The sequence below is a fragment of the Lygodium microphyllum genome, chromosome 29, assembly GCF_053477565.2.
Source record: "Lygodium microphyllum isolate KBCC chromosome 29, Lygodium_microphyllum_v1.1.10, whole genome shotgun sequence".
In the NCBI taxonomy this organism is placed as follows: domain Eukaryota; kingdom Viridiplantae; phylum Streptophyta; class Polypodiopsida; order Schizaeales; family Lygodiaceae; genus Lygodium; species Lygodium microphyllum.
The window spans coordinates 20,272,952-20,288,437 of NC_141163.1; the positions used below are offsets into that span (position 1 = coordinate 20,272,952).

Sequence of the window (15,486 nt, forward strand, 5' to 3'; positions counted from 1 at the left end):
GAGGCCAGTGGTAGAAAGTGTAAAGTGTAAGAACACTCGAGGACATGGAATGGTGCTAACCCGAGGGTGGGTCTTGGTGGATGAATTTGTTTATTTAAAATTTATAATTTAACATGATTTTTGTTTTTACTTTTCATGCTAAGGCAAAATGTGAGGCAAACAAAACGCAATGGCTTAGACGAGGCCAAAACTCAAAAGACCAATAATTAAAGCACGTAGGGAATGCAATTATATTCAAAGTTACAGCGTGAAATTGCGTTCAAAAGATAGATAAAATGCGGTCTAATAAATAATAACAATAGAATGAAAGGGAAAAAGCACCAAGAGAGGCAACTAATGCGCCCTTTCGGCAAGTCGCCACCCCTCTCCCCCCCTCTCCTCTCTCTGTCTGTCTCTGCATGTCTCTCTCTCGCTCGCGTGCTTGCATGCCTGAGAGAGAGATTAATCAAGGAGTGCAGAGAACATAAAAACATGTCGGCGCACATCGGCAAATACGCAGGTGCCACACACTAAAACCATGATTTACGACGCTTATGATCCCCCTCAGACGAAAGACCATGTAATGAGATTGGTTTTTCAATGAGGACGCAGTTAAACCAATCTAAGGATTTTGTCTGGATGTCAAAATTGTGCAGAGGAGCTGATTGTGAATGCGCGGCGGATTGCAACGCCAGGCAAAGGGATATTGGCTGCTGATGAGAGCACGGGCACCATCGGCAAGAGGTTTGCGAGCATTGGCATAGAGAATGGGGAGCAAATGCGCCAAGCCTACCGCGAGATGCTGTTCTGTGCGCCGGGCGCCCTCCAGTACCTCAGTGGCGCCATCCTCTTTGAAGAAACCCTCTTCCAGAAGGCCTCCAATGGCAAACGTTTTGCAGACATCCTCATTGAAGGAGGGGTTTTGCCAGGCATCAAGGTGTGCACTTCTTTCTCATTGTTTAAGCCACATGAAGGGGCTGTTTAGGCAGCGTTGCCACCTAACAATTTATATGTTGAGCCATCCTTGCAGTAAATGTCTTCTTCTTACCTATGCTTACATGTAAAGCTTAGGTTTTGAGCTCACATAACAATTTATATGTTAAGGCATCCTTGCAGTAAATGTCTTCTTCTTACCTATGCTTACATGTAAAGCTTAGGTTTTGAGCTCACATAAGCTTACATTTGCTCAAAATGTTACATAAGCTTGCATTTTGAGCTAGTTTATGCTTACATAATCTTGCATCTCACAATAAACCACCATTCTTCTGAGCCAGCTCATGCTTACATAATCTTACAACTAACCACAAAAAGAAGAAGGATGATGTTTTGCCATAACTTTATAAGTACCAAAACTGACAGTTAGGTAATCCTCATAGTCCTCCATGTGCTCTACAGGTGGATGATGTTTTGTCATAACTTTATAAGTACCAAAACTGACAGTTAGGTAATGCTCATAGTCCTCCATGTGCTCTACAGGTGGATACTGGGCTAGTGGAAATGCCAGGCACCAATGGTGAGACCACTACACAAGGACTAGATGGACTTGCTGAGAGATGCCAAAAGTACTACCAGGCAGGGGCACGGTTCGCGAAATGGAGAGCAGTGTTGAAGATAGGAGCAAATGAGCCATCAGAGGTTGCCATGGAAGAGAATGCGAGGGGGCTCGCGAGGTATGCGATCATATGCCAACAGAATGGGCTTGTTCCAATAGTAGAGCCAGAGGTGCTGACAGATGGCAACCACAGCATTAAAAAGTGTGCAGCTGTGACAGAGAGAGTGCTGGCTGTGGTATACAAGGCTCTGAGTGACCACAAGGTATTGCTAGAGGGCACATTGCTGAAGCCAAATATGGTGACACCTGGGGCTGAAGGGCCTAAGGCCACACCCAATGACATTGCAGGGTACACACTGCAGTGCTTGCAGAGGACTGTGCCTGTGGCTGTTCCTGGGATCATGTTCCTGTCAGGGGGGCAGAGTGAGGAGGAAGCCAGTGTCAACTTGGATGCCATGAACAAGATGAATGCAGTGAAGCCTTGGGCCCTCTCATTCTCCTATGGGAGAGCCCTGCAGCACACCGCATTGCGCCTCTGGGGCGGCCGGCGCGAGAGCGCGCCGGATGGCCAACGAGCCTTCCTCGCGCGATGCCGTGCCAACTCTGAAGCCTCCCTTGGTCGATACTCCCCCAACAGCTCCAATGGCACAGGAGGAGGCAGCGCATCCTCTGAGAGCCTCTATGTTCGTGACTACAAGTACTAGGCCCGGATAAACAGCTCTCTTCCCACGCGAGAGCAGAAAACAAACCAAACCTTAGCTCTTCCTTGTGGGGCTTTTCACAACCTTCTCCAAATCATTAAGTTTTGATTACCTTTTGTGATAACACAAAATAATTGTAAAGCTCATTGGTTTAGGCATGAAAATTTGTTTACAGTTTGTTGCAAAGTTAGCTACAAGCTACTTAGAAACATTTGTAACTTACTGCCTTTTGAGACTTGGTCCCCCTCGCATCAATTAGATGCAACTGTACGTATTTACCAATAGTAATATCAAATTTTATTGGCATTACATAATACATACTTTACACTCTTGAACATTCAAATTAACAAAGGATAATAAGTCTTGTTCTTGACACCCTCTAGATAGTCAAAACTTCTAAGTGCAAAGAGAGGTCCTCGCACTTCCAAGTAACAATCCAACATTGACGGCAAACAATCCAACATTGGTGCATTTTCGCCATCGATGAATGCTTAGGATTTTAAAGAGACAATGCATGTTCTATAGCAACAATAGATATCTATGAGTTCCTGAGAGAGAGAGAGAGAGAGAGAGAGAGAGAGAGAGAGAGAGAGAGAGAGAGATTTCATCTTCACTCTATAAAGATTGTGGGGATATAGGAATGGCAATGTGATGAGTGTAATCAAAATTTTTAATGCATCACAATGTGAGATGGATAGATGTGTGTATTTGTGTTAGAAACATATGAAAGAGAGAGATCATGGATTAGGTATACTCGGATAGCATATTAAGCTCACACACACAGACACACACATGTATATAGAGAGAGGGATCACTAAAGCTTGCTAGAGAGAGGCCCAAATGTGTAAGAAGGCATTACCCTTTTGATGACGAATCTCTCTTATCCATCTTAGCAAAGCAAGAATATACACATATCAATATGATGCATGTTGATAGGATAGAAATCAAAGCTTATCATTAAAGCTTGCTAAAAAGCACGGAAAAGAGGGAGAATGTTACCATCGATCCTAGTGCGAGCTATATACACAATTGCATATAACATTAATACATGGTCTTGAGCAAACATGGAGTCATTGTTGAGTACGAGTGCTAGCTCGCAAGACACTCATTCATACATTTAAGTTATTGAAAGATTGGATTTTGTAGTAAACCCATACATTGGTGGTTAGAGACCACACATGGAGTTTGCTAATGAGTAGCAATGCGAGCATCTAGCATATATGTTGAGACTTTATATTATTGACAGACTATTTATAAAATAGATCCCTTCATTGACTTTAAGCCCCCACATTCTCACAAAAAAAGAGAGACTAATACTTGGAATTCAAGTGAAGAGAATTCAAGTGAAGAGAATGGAAGAAGTATAGGCAACAATGGAAAATACATAGAGTGCTAAAGCATATATTTCTGAGCTCCTATTTTGAGCTCTATTGTTGACCTTCAGCAAAGCTATAGGAAACAATGATGATGGAGGACAATGTGATGTTACTCTTGTGAAAGATTGTCCTGCTAGAAGCTGAATTGCCTTATAATGTATCTTCCCCTCATTTGGCTATTAGATTTTCCTATTTTGACATTACACTTCATTTCCTTAAAAACTTTATTCTTCTTGTGTTTTGTTTTGCCATGGAGTTGGCAAATTGCATGTGAGCTTAATCAATGTAGATGCTTATGAAAGTAGTCTCTATCTCACTAGGGTTGTTTTAAGCCATGTATGGGGATTTTGTCTACTTGCTTAGGCAACACATTAGGCTAGATATTGACCAAATAAGCAACACATTAGCCTAGAAATTGAGTTTTTGAGCTGCAACTATGGAGTTATTTAGTAATTTCTCTCTTGTATATCTATTGCTATCATGGTGCTTTTGGTGCTACTAATTGACATGTAAATTGAAAGACTCTATTGTTTAATATCTGATAGATCTCTTCATTGATTCATTTGCTAATCTTGGCTTCCCTAGTGGGCAGGAGAGAGAGAGAGAGAGAGAGAGAGAGAGAGAGAGAGAGAGAGAGAGAGAGAGAGAGAGAGAGAGAGAGAGAGAGAGAGAGAGAGAGAGAGAGAGAGAGAGAGAGAGAGAGAGAGAGAGAGAGAGAGAGAGAGAGAGAGAGAGAGAGAGAGAGAGAGAGAGAGAGAGAGAGAGAGAGAGAGAGAGAGAGAGAGAGAGGTTTTGGGTTTGTTTCTTCTCGCAACAATATTTTATCTCGTTCGACTATAAAGAAGCTAATTTTCATAGCAAGCTAAAATACTTAAAAATACAAGAAGTACACATAATGCCAAGAAAGCCATAACCAAGGTAGTTAGGCTGCCATGAATCATGTTACCAATGGATACAATGGTTGAGAATCATTCATGAGAGATTGCAGCATGATATCCTCGTCATGCTATGGAGGGGCATGGAATCCACCTCAATGCCATAGTGGCCAAAAAGTGTTCACCCTCAATGGATGGTGGGAGGTGGAAACCTCAAACAAGAAATGTTAGAATTCACAAAAGATGCTTTGTAAGTTACAACTTAGCCCTTTTACATCTAACCCTAGACCAAAAGTTAAATATTAACTAAGGTATTCTTTATTACAAGCCATCCAGATATAAAAGAGCTTTGTTTGTAGAGCTGAAATTGGAATAAGATATAATGAATATTACAAGGATAGCTTGAAACATATGGATCCATGCTGAAACGAAACTTTAAGTTGAAGAATATCATATAAGTCAATGAAGGAGAAGTATATATGCTAAAGAAACTACTGTATGCTATCCAAAATAGGATGCAATACAATTTTGGCCTTCACTTGAAGTAAAAGTGTCCAATTGTCATGTGTAAACTATGGAAATGTAGAGGTCAATATGTAGTATTAAGCCATGTTGTCAAAATCCAATTTTGATGAAGATAAGGCGATTAATTTTTGCACAAAAATTTAATATAGTAAGCTATTTACTACTAAATGAGTGAAGTATCCTCTTGAGGAAGCCATGGAAATTGTTCCAAATGCAAATCATGTAGCAGAGAAGACTCTTCCATAGGCGAAACCCTTCCACTTAATGAGATACTTCACAAGAATTTGGCTCCTTCGAATCTTTTCCCACTTGCCAAAAATCTTTTCGGGTTTGTAAATGATCAAACCATCTTCATCAAGGGGAGGTTCTTCAAGAATTTGAATTTCGAAGCCAACATACTTCTTAAGTTGAGGTACATGAAAGACATTGTGGACACGAGTAGTTGAAGGAAAATCAAATTGATAGGCATGATCCCCCACTTGCTTGATTATTTTATATGGACCATAAAATCGATTTACAAGTTTATTATGCCCTCATTTAAGAGGAGCATAATGGGATTTTGGAACCTTCAAGAAAACCCATTCACCTTTGTCAAATTCCACATGCCTTCATTTCTCATCCTCGTAGGATTTCATTGCCTCTTAAGCTTTTCTAATATTATCCTTGCATTGCTTCATAAGAGCCTCCATCTTCTCTAACTCTTCACGAGCATGAGGGTTTACATCATCATGAAACAACACGAAAGGCACTTGAACTTTGTAACTATACAATGCTTCGAAAGGAGACATGCCAATACTCATGTGATGAGTATTATTATAGTAAAACTCTGCAAGGTGAAGCCAATGATCCCATGCATTTTGTGTATCATGGAAAAAGCATCGCAAATAAACCTGAGCCATTTATTGACCCTTTTAGTTTGCCCATCCATTTGTTGATGATGAGCGGTGCTAGGAGTCAAAATAATCCTCATAGAAGAGAACAAACTCTTCCCCATAAATTTAGTGTCACAATTGGACATAATCTTCATTGGTGTCCCATGAAATTTGAAGCCACTTTTCATAAACTGATCAGTTACTGCTTTGTTATAAATTGAACCTTTGTTGGGATGAAATGGGCTGATTTTGTTAACTGGTCTACAACCACATAAATGCTATTCCACTCATGCTTCATTGTCGGAAATCCCATAATAAAATCCATGATTCTAATTTGATGGTAACCCCATGAAGATCTGTTTCGGTGAAGACTTTTCTATCCTTAAGTTCATCCAATAAATCATCAATATGGGGAATATGATACCCATTCTTAATCGTTGACTTGTTCAATTTCCTATAATCAATGAAATGATCCATCCTTCTTCTTGATCAAGAGCACGGGAGAGACAAACAATGAATGACTTGGCTAAATTAAGCCCATTTGCAACAAATCTTTAACTTGTTGATCCACCTCTTCCCTCTCGTACTTAGATAAGTGATAGGGAGGTTTGTTGATGGGCTTTGTGTTGGGTAATAAGTGGGTAGGATGATCAACCTCTCATTTAGGAAGCAAGGATGATGGTGGCCAAAACAAATCCTTATATTCCTCTAATAACTTTTCCAATATTGGGTCCTTTTCCTTGGAGAAGAAGATGACTGATTTCGTGGTGCTTGATTTTAATCTACTTTTACAAAAGAGTGAAGATACATGACATTGCATTGACTTTCTCCTGTAATTTCTCCATGGAGATGAGCTCTTTGTGTTTATGGTCAATGCCCTTCAATTCTATGTGCTGCCCTTGCCAATTAAATTCCATTTTCTTTTGTTTGAAATCCAAAGTAAAATTGCCAAGAATTTTGAGCCAATTACAGCTAATACCAACATCAATTGGCCTCATATCCAAAGCGATCAAATCCACTTGTATTGTGCAAGTAGGTGATAACCCAATAGAAGTACATGGACACACTTCTTTACTAGACTCATAGGCACCATTTGTAACTTATATCCGCAAGGATGATTCCATGTCAATGGGTAGCAACTTTAGCATGTTGAAGGAGTTGGTATTGATGAAGCTATGAATGCTGCATGTATCCATAATAATATGTGCAAACTTGTCATTCATGATACCTTTGAATCTAAGCATATTTTCTCCTTTGCAATCCATCCATGCATAATGCAAAATAACACATAAGGAAGAATGAGAATCATTGGTACTACTAGAATGAAATGGAAACTCGTCCATAGGATCATAAAATTCCTCATTGGCGACATCCTCTTCTTCATGCATTTCTTCCACCATTGGATAAGCATCAATATGTGGTAAATTGCCCTCTTAATTCTCTTTTTCTTCAACTTCCACATCTTGAGTAATCACCATGTTGATTTGGAAATTTTGCCTTTGCATTCTAGCTTATGATCTTGGGAACACTTCTCTTCACATTTAAAGCACAATTGTTTGGCATACATTTTCCTAAGCTTGTCACAAGGAAGAAAGTTGCTATTGGAACTATTTTGGGTGAATTTTGGAGCACTTTCAACCCTTGAAAATTTTTCTTTTACCTTAGTCATATTTATGAAATTTTATCCTTGTTTTGAAGCATAATTTTCACTCTATTTTGAAACATAAGTAGTAGAAAAATGGGCACTTTGTTGTAATTATTGTTATGACTATTAAAACCCTAGTTTTCTTGCTTGAAACCTCTCTCCGTTAGCTGAAAACTTGTTTATATCTTGTAGGTTGATTGGAGGAATTACTCCCCAAACTTGTTTGCTAAAAATTCCCTGCATCTCTCTTGTATTTCTTAGAATATCTTTCAACTAACTAAATTGCTTCATATAAAGTTTTTAGTTGTTGAAATCCCACCTTTGATGACAAGGTGGGGTCAAGACCAAAGATATACTTGTTCAGCTTTGCAAAATCTGAATTTCCCTCAACATTCATAGAGAGATTCAAATATGTATTTGTATAATCTCTAACGAACATCCCTCTTTAGGCCCATGCATACCATCTTCTTTGAAGTCTTTCCTTTTCTAAAGGGGAAATAAAAGTATTAAACATGGCTTGTTTGAACTCTTCCCATGTAGAAAAGTGTTGGTCAACCTTGCACATATATTGTTGGGAATAAAGGGTCATCGCGCCTGCACCCACACTAGGTGTGAATGTACCCTTTGAGGTTGTACCATATTCATATATCTATCTAAAAAACCTAAGTGGTATACTGTAGTGGGAGCTCACGCTCAACCGCCAAGACCCACGGACCGCTTATTGCTTCAAGCGTTTCAAGCAAGCTCTAATGGCTATCTCTCACCTAGCTGACGCGCCATCGATCCTATGAGTGTAGTGAGCTTACCTTGATGCTGATACGAGTTGCCTCCTCTCTCGGACATCTCGGTAGCTCCATGATCCTAGATGCGAGCTCAAGTATCCTCAAGCCTCCTCCATCTCCAAGCTCCATCCTCCATAGTCGCGCGCGCGAGAAAAGAGAAGAGAAGAGAAGAAGAGAAGAGGAGATGGTGAAGAGCTTCACCCTCTTGATCCCACACTCTCACACACTCACTCCCTCACACTCTCACACTCCCTCTCTCAAGAGCACACACAAGCAAGAAGATGAGGAAAGGAGAAGAGAAGAAGAAGAGAGTTCTTGTTAGCCACACACCAAAGAATGAGCTCTCATTCACTTTTTGAACTTTATATATACAAACCCTAAAATCCCATGGGCACCCATCCCTTTTTTACATGACCGGCCATTGTGGCAAGGTCCTTTTTCCATTTCCCTCTTCTAGCCTTATGCCTCTAGCCTACACCCGTCTAATATTTTACAATTGGCATAGGAGGGAGCCTGGTGCTCTTTTACAAGAGTTTTCCAAGTTCTTTGAGGCGCCTTTCATTTAAAATTGCGCTTTTTGCCCCGGCTTAGCTTTGGAGGTCGCCTGCATGACTTTGCTCTTTTTCCATGTTTTTTCTGCTTTTTCCTTCCTTTTTTTGCCATCTCGACTTGGGGTTAACATATACTATCATTATATCCACCTACTATGCCTTTGTCTGCTTCTCTCTCTCTCTCTCTCTCTCTCTCTCTCTCTCTCTCTCTCTCTCTCTACCTTCATTGACATTGACAACTCCACTGAAGCTCTATGGATCTGTGCACTTCAAATTGGTATTAGAGCCAAGTTTTTGGAGCAAGAGCTTGAGCAAGAGTCAGTGCTGAGAAAAGTCTGCAATTAGCGGTAATCATTTGAACTTTCAACTTGCATTAGAAACCACCATTTCTCATTGGCTTCCCAAGTACATCAAAGCCCTCACATCTTGCATTCTCCACTTGTAGACCTTGACAAGTAATCATTGAACCTTCCCAAAAGCGGAACCTCACCAACAAGCATTGCACATGGTTCTAGATAGCATACCTATTGATCTCTAGCTTGGTCTTTGGTTTTGTTGTTGATGCTCCAACAAGCACTCTAACATTTGGGAAAAGGTTGGCAACTTCCATAGGAATTCTTAGTCATATTGGAGCACTCTTTGTAGTGGTTATGCTTTAGGCCTTAGCTCTACAACAAGCTAGAATTGCTGTACATTTCATGCCAGCACTTATAGAGAACCTTTGATGTGCATGTAACACACTTATATGATGCTATTTTGATGTTGATTATTGCTGGATAGCTTGGCAAAGGTTTTGATATACTTTGTGGCTTGCATTGACCTAATTTTGCTCAGTTTTGAGCCATTTTTTTCTTGTTGATTACTGCGGACTAAAGTTACTTATTAAGGAAAAAGCTTTATGCATACTATGGCTACACATGTCTGGATGATATATGGGTATGCCATATGGTGGTACTGATGCTCGACATTCAAGTTTACATTTGGATATGCCTTGACAAAGCTGTGAGCTTGGTTTGGAGCTTGAAAACATTGTGTTGGTTGTGGAAAATAGCAGACTACAGGTACCATACTTGTAAGATTTTATTGAGTTGTATGCTTCTTGTGAAGCTCCCTAGTACTAATTTGCTATTAACATAATAGCATATGCTTGAGCAATGATTGTACATGCTTTGTGCTTCATATCTAGGCTAAAACAAATTAGTTGATGTAGACATTTTGATGTTACACACTGTGAATAGTAGGTACCATCTGCAAATAATTTATGCCTAGAGATATCATATGCTATTTGTTGATGCATTCATGTATGCTATTGATTTGAAATGTCTTGGCTATGGTGGAATATGATCAATGATAAGTATTGAACATCAAAATTTGGAAATATCTTGCTGGTTGGAATTTGCATCTCTTCTTGGTCAATTGTGTGACAGTTTGGGCTTGTCTTTAGTGACATTTCCAACCCAAAATGATGAGAAATGGTGGATTGTGCAAACTCTCTATTGTTCAATATAGAGAAGTTGGATTTTACGTATGCTATGTGGATGAGACTTAAGGAGTTGTATGCTCAAAAGGATGCTGGTAGCAAGGTTTACTGGCTAAAGAAGTTGATGGATCTTCACATGAAGGAGGGTGCAACCATGTTTGTATACCTCAATGAGTTCAACTCGATTTTCATCCATTTGATTGCTTTGAAGTTTAATATTGATGATGAGTTCAAGGCCACTTTCGTACGATGCACTTTGCCTGAAAGTTGGGATACATTCAAAATAGCCATGAGAAACTCTAATGCGATGCTACTATATTCCAATGTGGAGAGCTCTTTGCTTATGGAAGAGCCGAATAGACAAAATAATGCATCCAATAAGTCTTCTAGTGCATTGCATACTAGAGGCAGGTCTTAGCAGAAGGGAAAATCTTAAAATAAAGAACAAAATAAATCTTGTGGGAAAGACATAGAGTGCCATCATTGTGGCAAGAAAGGTCACTTTAAGCATGATTGCTATAAGTGGAAGAAAGAGAAAGGCAAGCGTAAGAAGACTGATAACAGCAAGGATGAGAAAAAGGACAACCAAACTACAAAAAGAAGAGCAATGCCAAGATAGAGGAAGTCAATGTAGTTAGCCCATGAGAGTGATAGTAGTGGTGAGATCCTCTTTGTCTCTTTTTGCTTTAGTGCACACTCACTGGTAACAGATTCTAATGATGAAAGGCATACTTGGATGTTGGATTCAAGTGCTTCATTTCATGTTACACCCCACCATGAGTGGTGCACTAATTACAATGGTGACAAATATGGTGTTATCCACTTGGGGGACAACTATGCATGTGATATTGCACACATTGATAATGTGCAACTGGAATTTCAATATGGTTCAGTCTTTACTCTTCATCATGTGAGGCATGTACCCTAGCTCAAGAAGATCTTGATAAGCACAAGGCAACTAGATGATGATGGCCATTACACTACTTTTAGGGATGGCAAATGGAAAATATGTGAGGGATCTAGGGTCATTGCTAGAGGATCTAAGAGTGATACCTTGTATCCATTGCATGTATCTAGTGTGCACAACCATATTGTTGCCATTACCGAGTAGCCAAGTGTTTCTTTGTGGCATGGCTGGTTGGGACACATGAGTCAAACTGGAATGGAAGTGTTTTCTTGTTTGGGTTATTTGCCATGTTTGCGATATGCTGATTTTGACCATTGTGATCATTATGCCTATGGTAAACATGCTCAGACATCACACAAAGAGTCTATTTTATTGAAATCTTCTCCTTTAGAGTTGGGGCATTTAGATGTATGTCAAGTGCCAAGGTTGTCTCTAGAGAGAAAGAAGTACTTTATCACTTTTGTTGATGATGCTATAGACAAAGTATGGGTGTATCCTATTCATCCTAAGGACGAGGCTTTGGATAAGTTCAAGAAATTCTTGGCATTAGCTAAAAATATGACTGGTAAGACACTCAAGTGTCTTCGATCTGACAATAGAGGGAAATATGTATCAAAAGCCTTTTAGGACTTTTGTGATAGTAAAGGGATAAAAAGGGAGCTCACTGCCCCTCATAATCCACCCCAAAATGGAGTCATAGAGCATATGAATTGGACCATTCACGATAAGGTCCATACTATGCTATCTCGTGTTGCATTACCCCATGGTTTTTGGACAAAGGTTGTTATGATAGCCATTCACTTGATCAATTGGTCACCGAATAGGTCTTTTGGGGGAGAGGGTAGAGTTCCTTAGGAAGAGTGTTTGGGCAAGCCACCTTCATATGCTCATTTGAGAGCATTTTGTTGTAAGGCATTTTTGCATATCCACAAGGAAGAATGCAACAAACTTGAGCCAAAGTTCTATAAATGCATTTTCCTAGGATATGGTGATGAGAGTGAAATGGGGTATAGATTATGGGATCTTGAGGAAAGAAAAGTAGTACGCAACAATGATGTTATCTTCTGTGAAGATTGCATCCATAAACAACCCAAAAAGACAAAGGAGATCAAAAGGGTTGTATTTATGGAAGATGTATATGTAGGACAACAAACAATGCCCATTGGTGGACATAAGCAAATATTTGCTATCAATGACCCTAAAAATGCAAGGTGTTTTCCATGATGCATCACAGTCTCAGTAAGATAGCACGTAGTTAGGATAGCTAGGTGGCAGGGCAACATGTTCAAATTTTAGGATAGCAAGCTGTAAATGCAGATTTGCAAGCCCCATAGTCCGCAAATGCTAAATCTTCAGCTTGTAGGTCGACGTGATCTTCAAGGCCACCTGATAGGATTGACCCTGGTGCTCAATATACTACTGATTATGTCATGTTGACTAATTGTGGTGAATCCTCATGCTTCAAGGAAGCAATGGACAAATAGGACAACAAGAAGTGGTTTAAGGCTATGCTGTGGACAAATAGGACAACAAGAAGTGGCTTAAGGCTATGCTGTGAGAGATGGAATCTCTTAAGAAGAATGGTACTTGGGACTTGGTGCATTTTCCTAAAGGGAAAAAGATTCTACCATACAAGTGGGTTTATAAGATAAAAGTCACTTCTCATTTCTCGCCAAAGTATAAAAAGCACAACTTATTGCAAAGGGGTACAAGCAAGAACATGGAATTGACTTTGATGAAATCTTCTCTTTTGTAGTCAAAATGGCTACTTTGAGGACCATCTTGGGCTTGGTTGCATCTGAGGATATAAAACTCATTCAAATGGATGTAAAGATTGCTTTCTTACATAGTGATCTATAGGAGAACATCTATATGTAGCAGCTTGAGGGTTTTTTAGCATAGGAAAAAGAGAAGATAATATGTAAACTCAACATGAGTTTGTATGGACTAAAACAAGCACCTTGAGAATGCTATCATAAGTTTGATACATTCATGTAATCTCAAGGTTTTAACAGGAGCCAAGTGGATCATTGCTTATACGTGAAGAAGACAACAAAGATGGCATCATTATTATCTTGGTTTTGTATGTGGATGACATACTGATTGCATGAAGGGATGCTCATGCTTTGGACTCCTTGAAGTAGAGTCTACATAACAATTTTGACATGAAGGATTTTCGTGAGGCTAACCATATTCTTGGGATGCCAATACTTAAGGATAGATCAAAGGGGCTTCTCTATTTGTTTACTGCAAAGTGAAGGAAGCGAAAAATGATTAATCATATTCTTGGGATGCGAATACTCAAGGATAGATCAAAGGGGCTTCTCTATTTGTTTATTGCAAAGCGAAGGAAGCAGAAAACAAGGCATCAAGAGGGAAAGCACAAGGTGGAAAAAAGGAAAGTGCCATACAAAAGAATGGTCCAGGAGGAAATCTAAAAATCCAAAAGCAAGAAGGCATACCTTTAAAATATAAAGGTATAGCCAAAACCTATGTAAAAGAGCGCTAGGCTCCCTCCTGTGCAATTTGTAACCATGAATGGGCAGGATGACCAAGCTACACATTCTAACATAGCATTTGCAATGGGAGTGGTTAGCACGTATATGGCATATACCTTGGCAAGAAGCATTGGGAATCAATGGAGGATATCATGTGATACCTCAAGGGCATAAAGGATTTGTGCATCTACTTTGGAAAGTAGAAGGCATCCACTTTGGAAAGTAGAAGGCATATCATGTGGAGGATATCATGTGATGCCTCAAGGGCATAAAGGATTTGTGCATCCACTTTGGAAAATAGAAGGCATTTGCCATTGGCTTTATGAATGCAAACTATGCTGGTCATTCAGACTATAGGAAGTCTACTTCAGGGTATGTATTCATATTCACATGAAGATCACTCTCTTGGACATCCAGGCTGTAGAAGTGTGTTACATTGTCTACTACACATTAGGGTAGTTTTGGACTCAAGTTTGGGCCTTGTACAAAATACCACCTCAACATAGAGAGGTAATTCAAAAATAAATAAAAATGGATAAAAATTCAAAAATTCTAGATTTTTTTTTTCAAAATACATAAATTATCTTGTAGTCTTTAAGTCATCAATTAGCCTTAATTTTACGAGTATAAAGGTCAGTTCTTAGAATTAAGTGCTAGTGCTCAAAACTTGATGGCTTGTATTTGAATTAAGTAGAATTAATGACATAGTCTCTTTTTATCAAAAGATGAGCCAAAAGACTACGTGAAGCCCTAATTTGTGCCTGCCACATTATGTTTGGAAGATTTCCATGTATTCTCCCTTATTTTTTTGAAAGAAAATTCACAAACATTTCAAATAAGGATGGATGAAGTTGAATCAACATCACAAAACGAAGATGGGTGGGGTGGAATCAACATGAATGGCTAGGGAAGAATCAATACAATGAATGGAGATAGTTGGGGTGGAATTAACATCACAAAGGGAGACAACGGTGTCCGAATCATCATCAAAGAGATACAAAAGAGAGGTATATCACCTCCATGTCAAGCTTGATCGTGAGTATGAGCCATTTAAGTAAGAAGAACAAACCATGTCTCATGTCTTCTACATCCAAAGAACTTTGTAGGTTGCAAGGAGAAAGAGGAATATAGATCTATGGACTAATGGGAAACTATATCCAAATGATCCTTTGCATAACTCTGTGCCTCTATTCAACGATATTACATCCTTAGTAAGCTTAATTAGAAATAGTTATAATGGCCTCTTAGGATACACTCAACATTTGGATGCCATTAGTAATGTGTACAAATTAGAAAGAGATTTGCTAGAGAAGGAGAATGCATATTTGAGGCAAACATTAGATCAATGTAAGCACAAATTACTATAGAACAAGGAGACTATTTTAGAGCTGGAGAAATAAAGAGATCAATCGAGGCTTAAAGAAGAAATATTGGGGGTTACTTGAAAATATTCAAGACATGAAGCTACGAAGTGACAGTATTAAGAAAAGAATACATGTAGTGAAGTAAGTAAGCTCCTTATTACTTTTTTCTCCATCTCATAAAGTATGTGTAAAACAATTTATGATAACTGAATAGTTTCTATTGTGAATATAGGGATATCCTACAACCCGATGAATAATTGACTTCAAGCATGGAGGCATCAATTGAATACTTTCAAATGCTTCTAAATAAGGAAGCTATCAAAGCAAGCTTGAAGGATCCAAAGTATCAAAATCTTGTGAAACAAGAGATTGAGATTTC

At 39.1% G+C, this 15,486-nt stretch overlaps 1 protein-coding gene across 1 annotated transcript; it reads left to right on the forward strand.

Moving 5' to 3' along the window:
• The first annotated feature begins 339 nt into the window (after positions 1–339).
• On the forward strand, positions 340–2,534 carry LOC148010433 (fructose-bisphosphate aldolase 5, cytosolic-like). Its single transcript, XM_087671206.1, has 3 exons — positions 340–499; positions 636–916; positions 1,456–2,534. The coding sequence occupies exons 1-3, from the start codon at positions 472–474 to the stop codon at positions 2,233–2,235; spliced, it is 1,089 nt and encodes a 362-aa protein (XP_087527332.1). The 5' UTR covers positions 340–471; the 3' UTR covers positions 2,236–2,534.
• Positions 2,535–15,486: the final 12,952 nt, after the last annotated feature.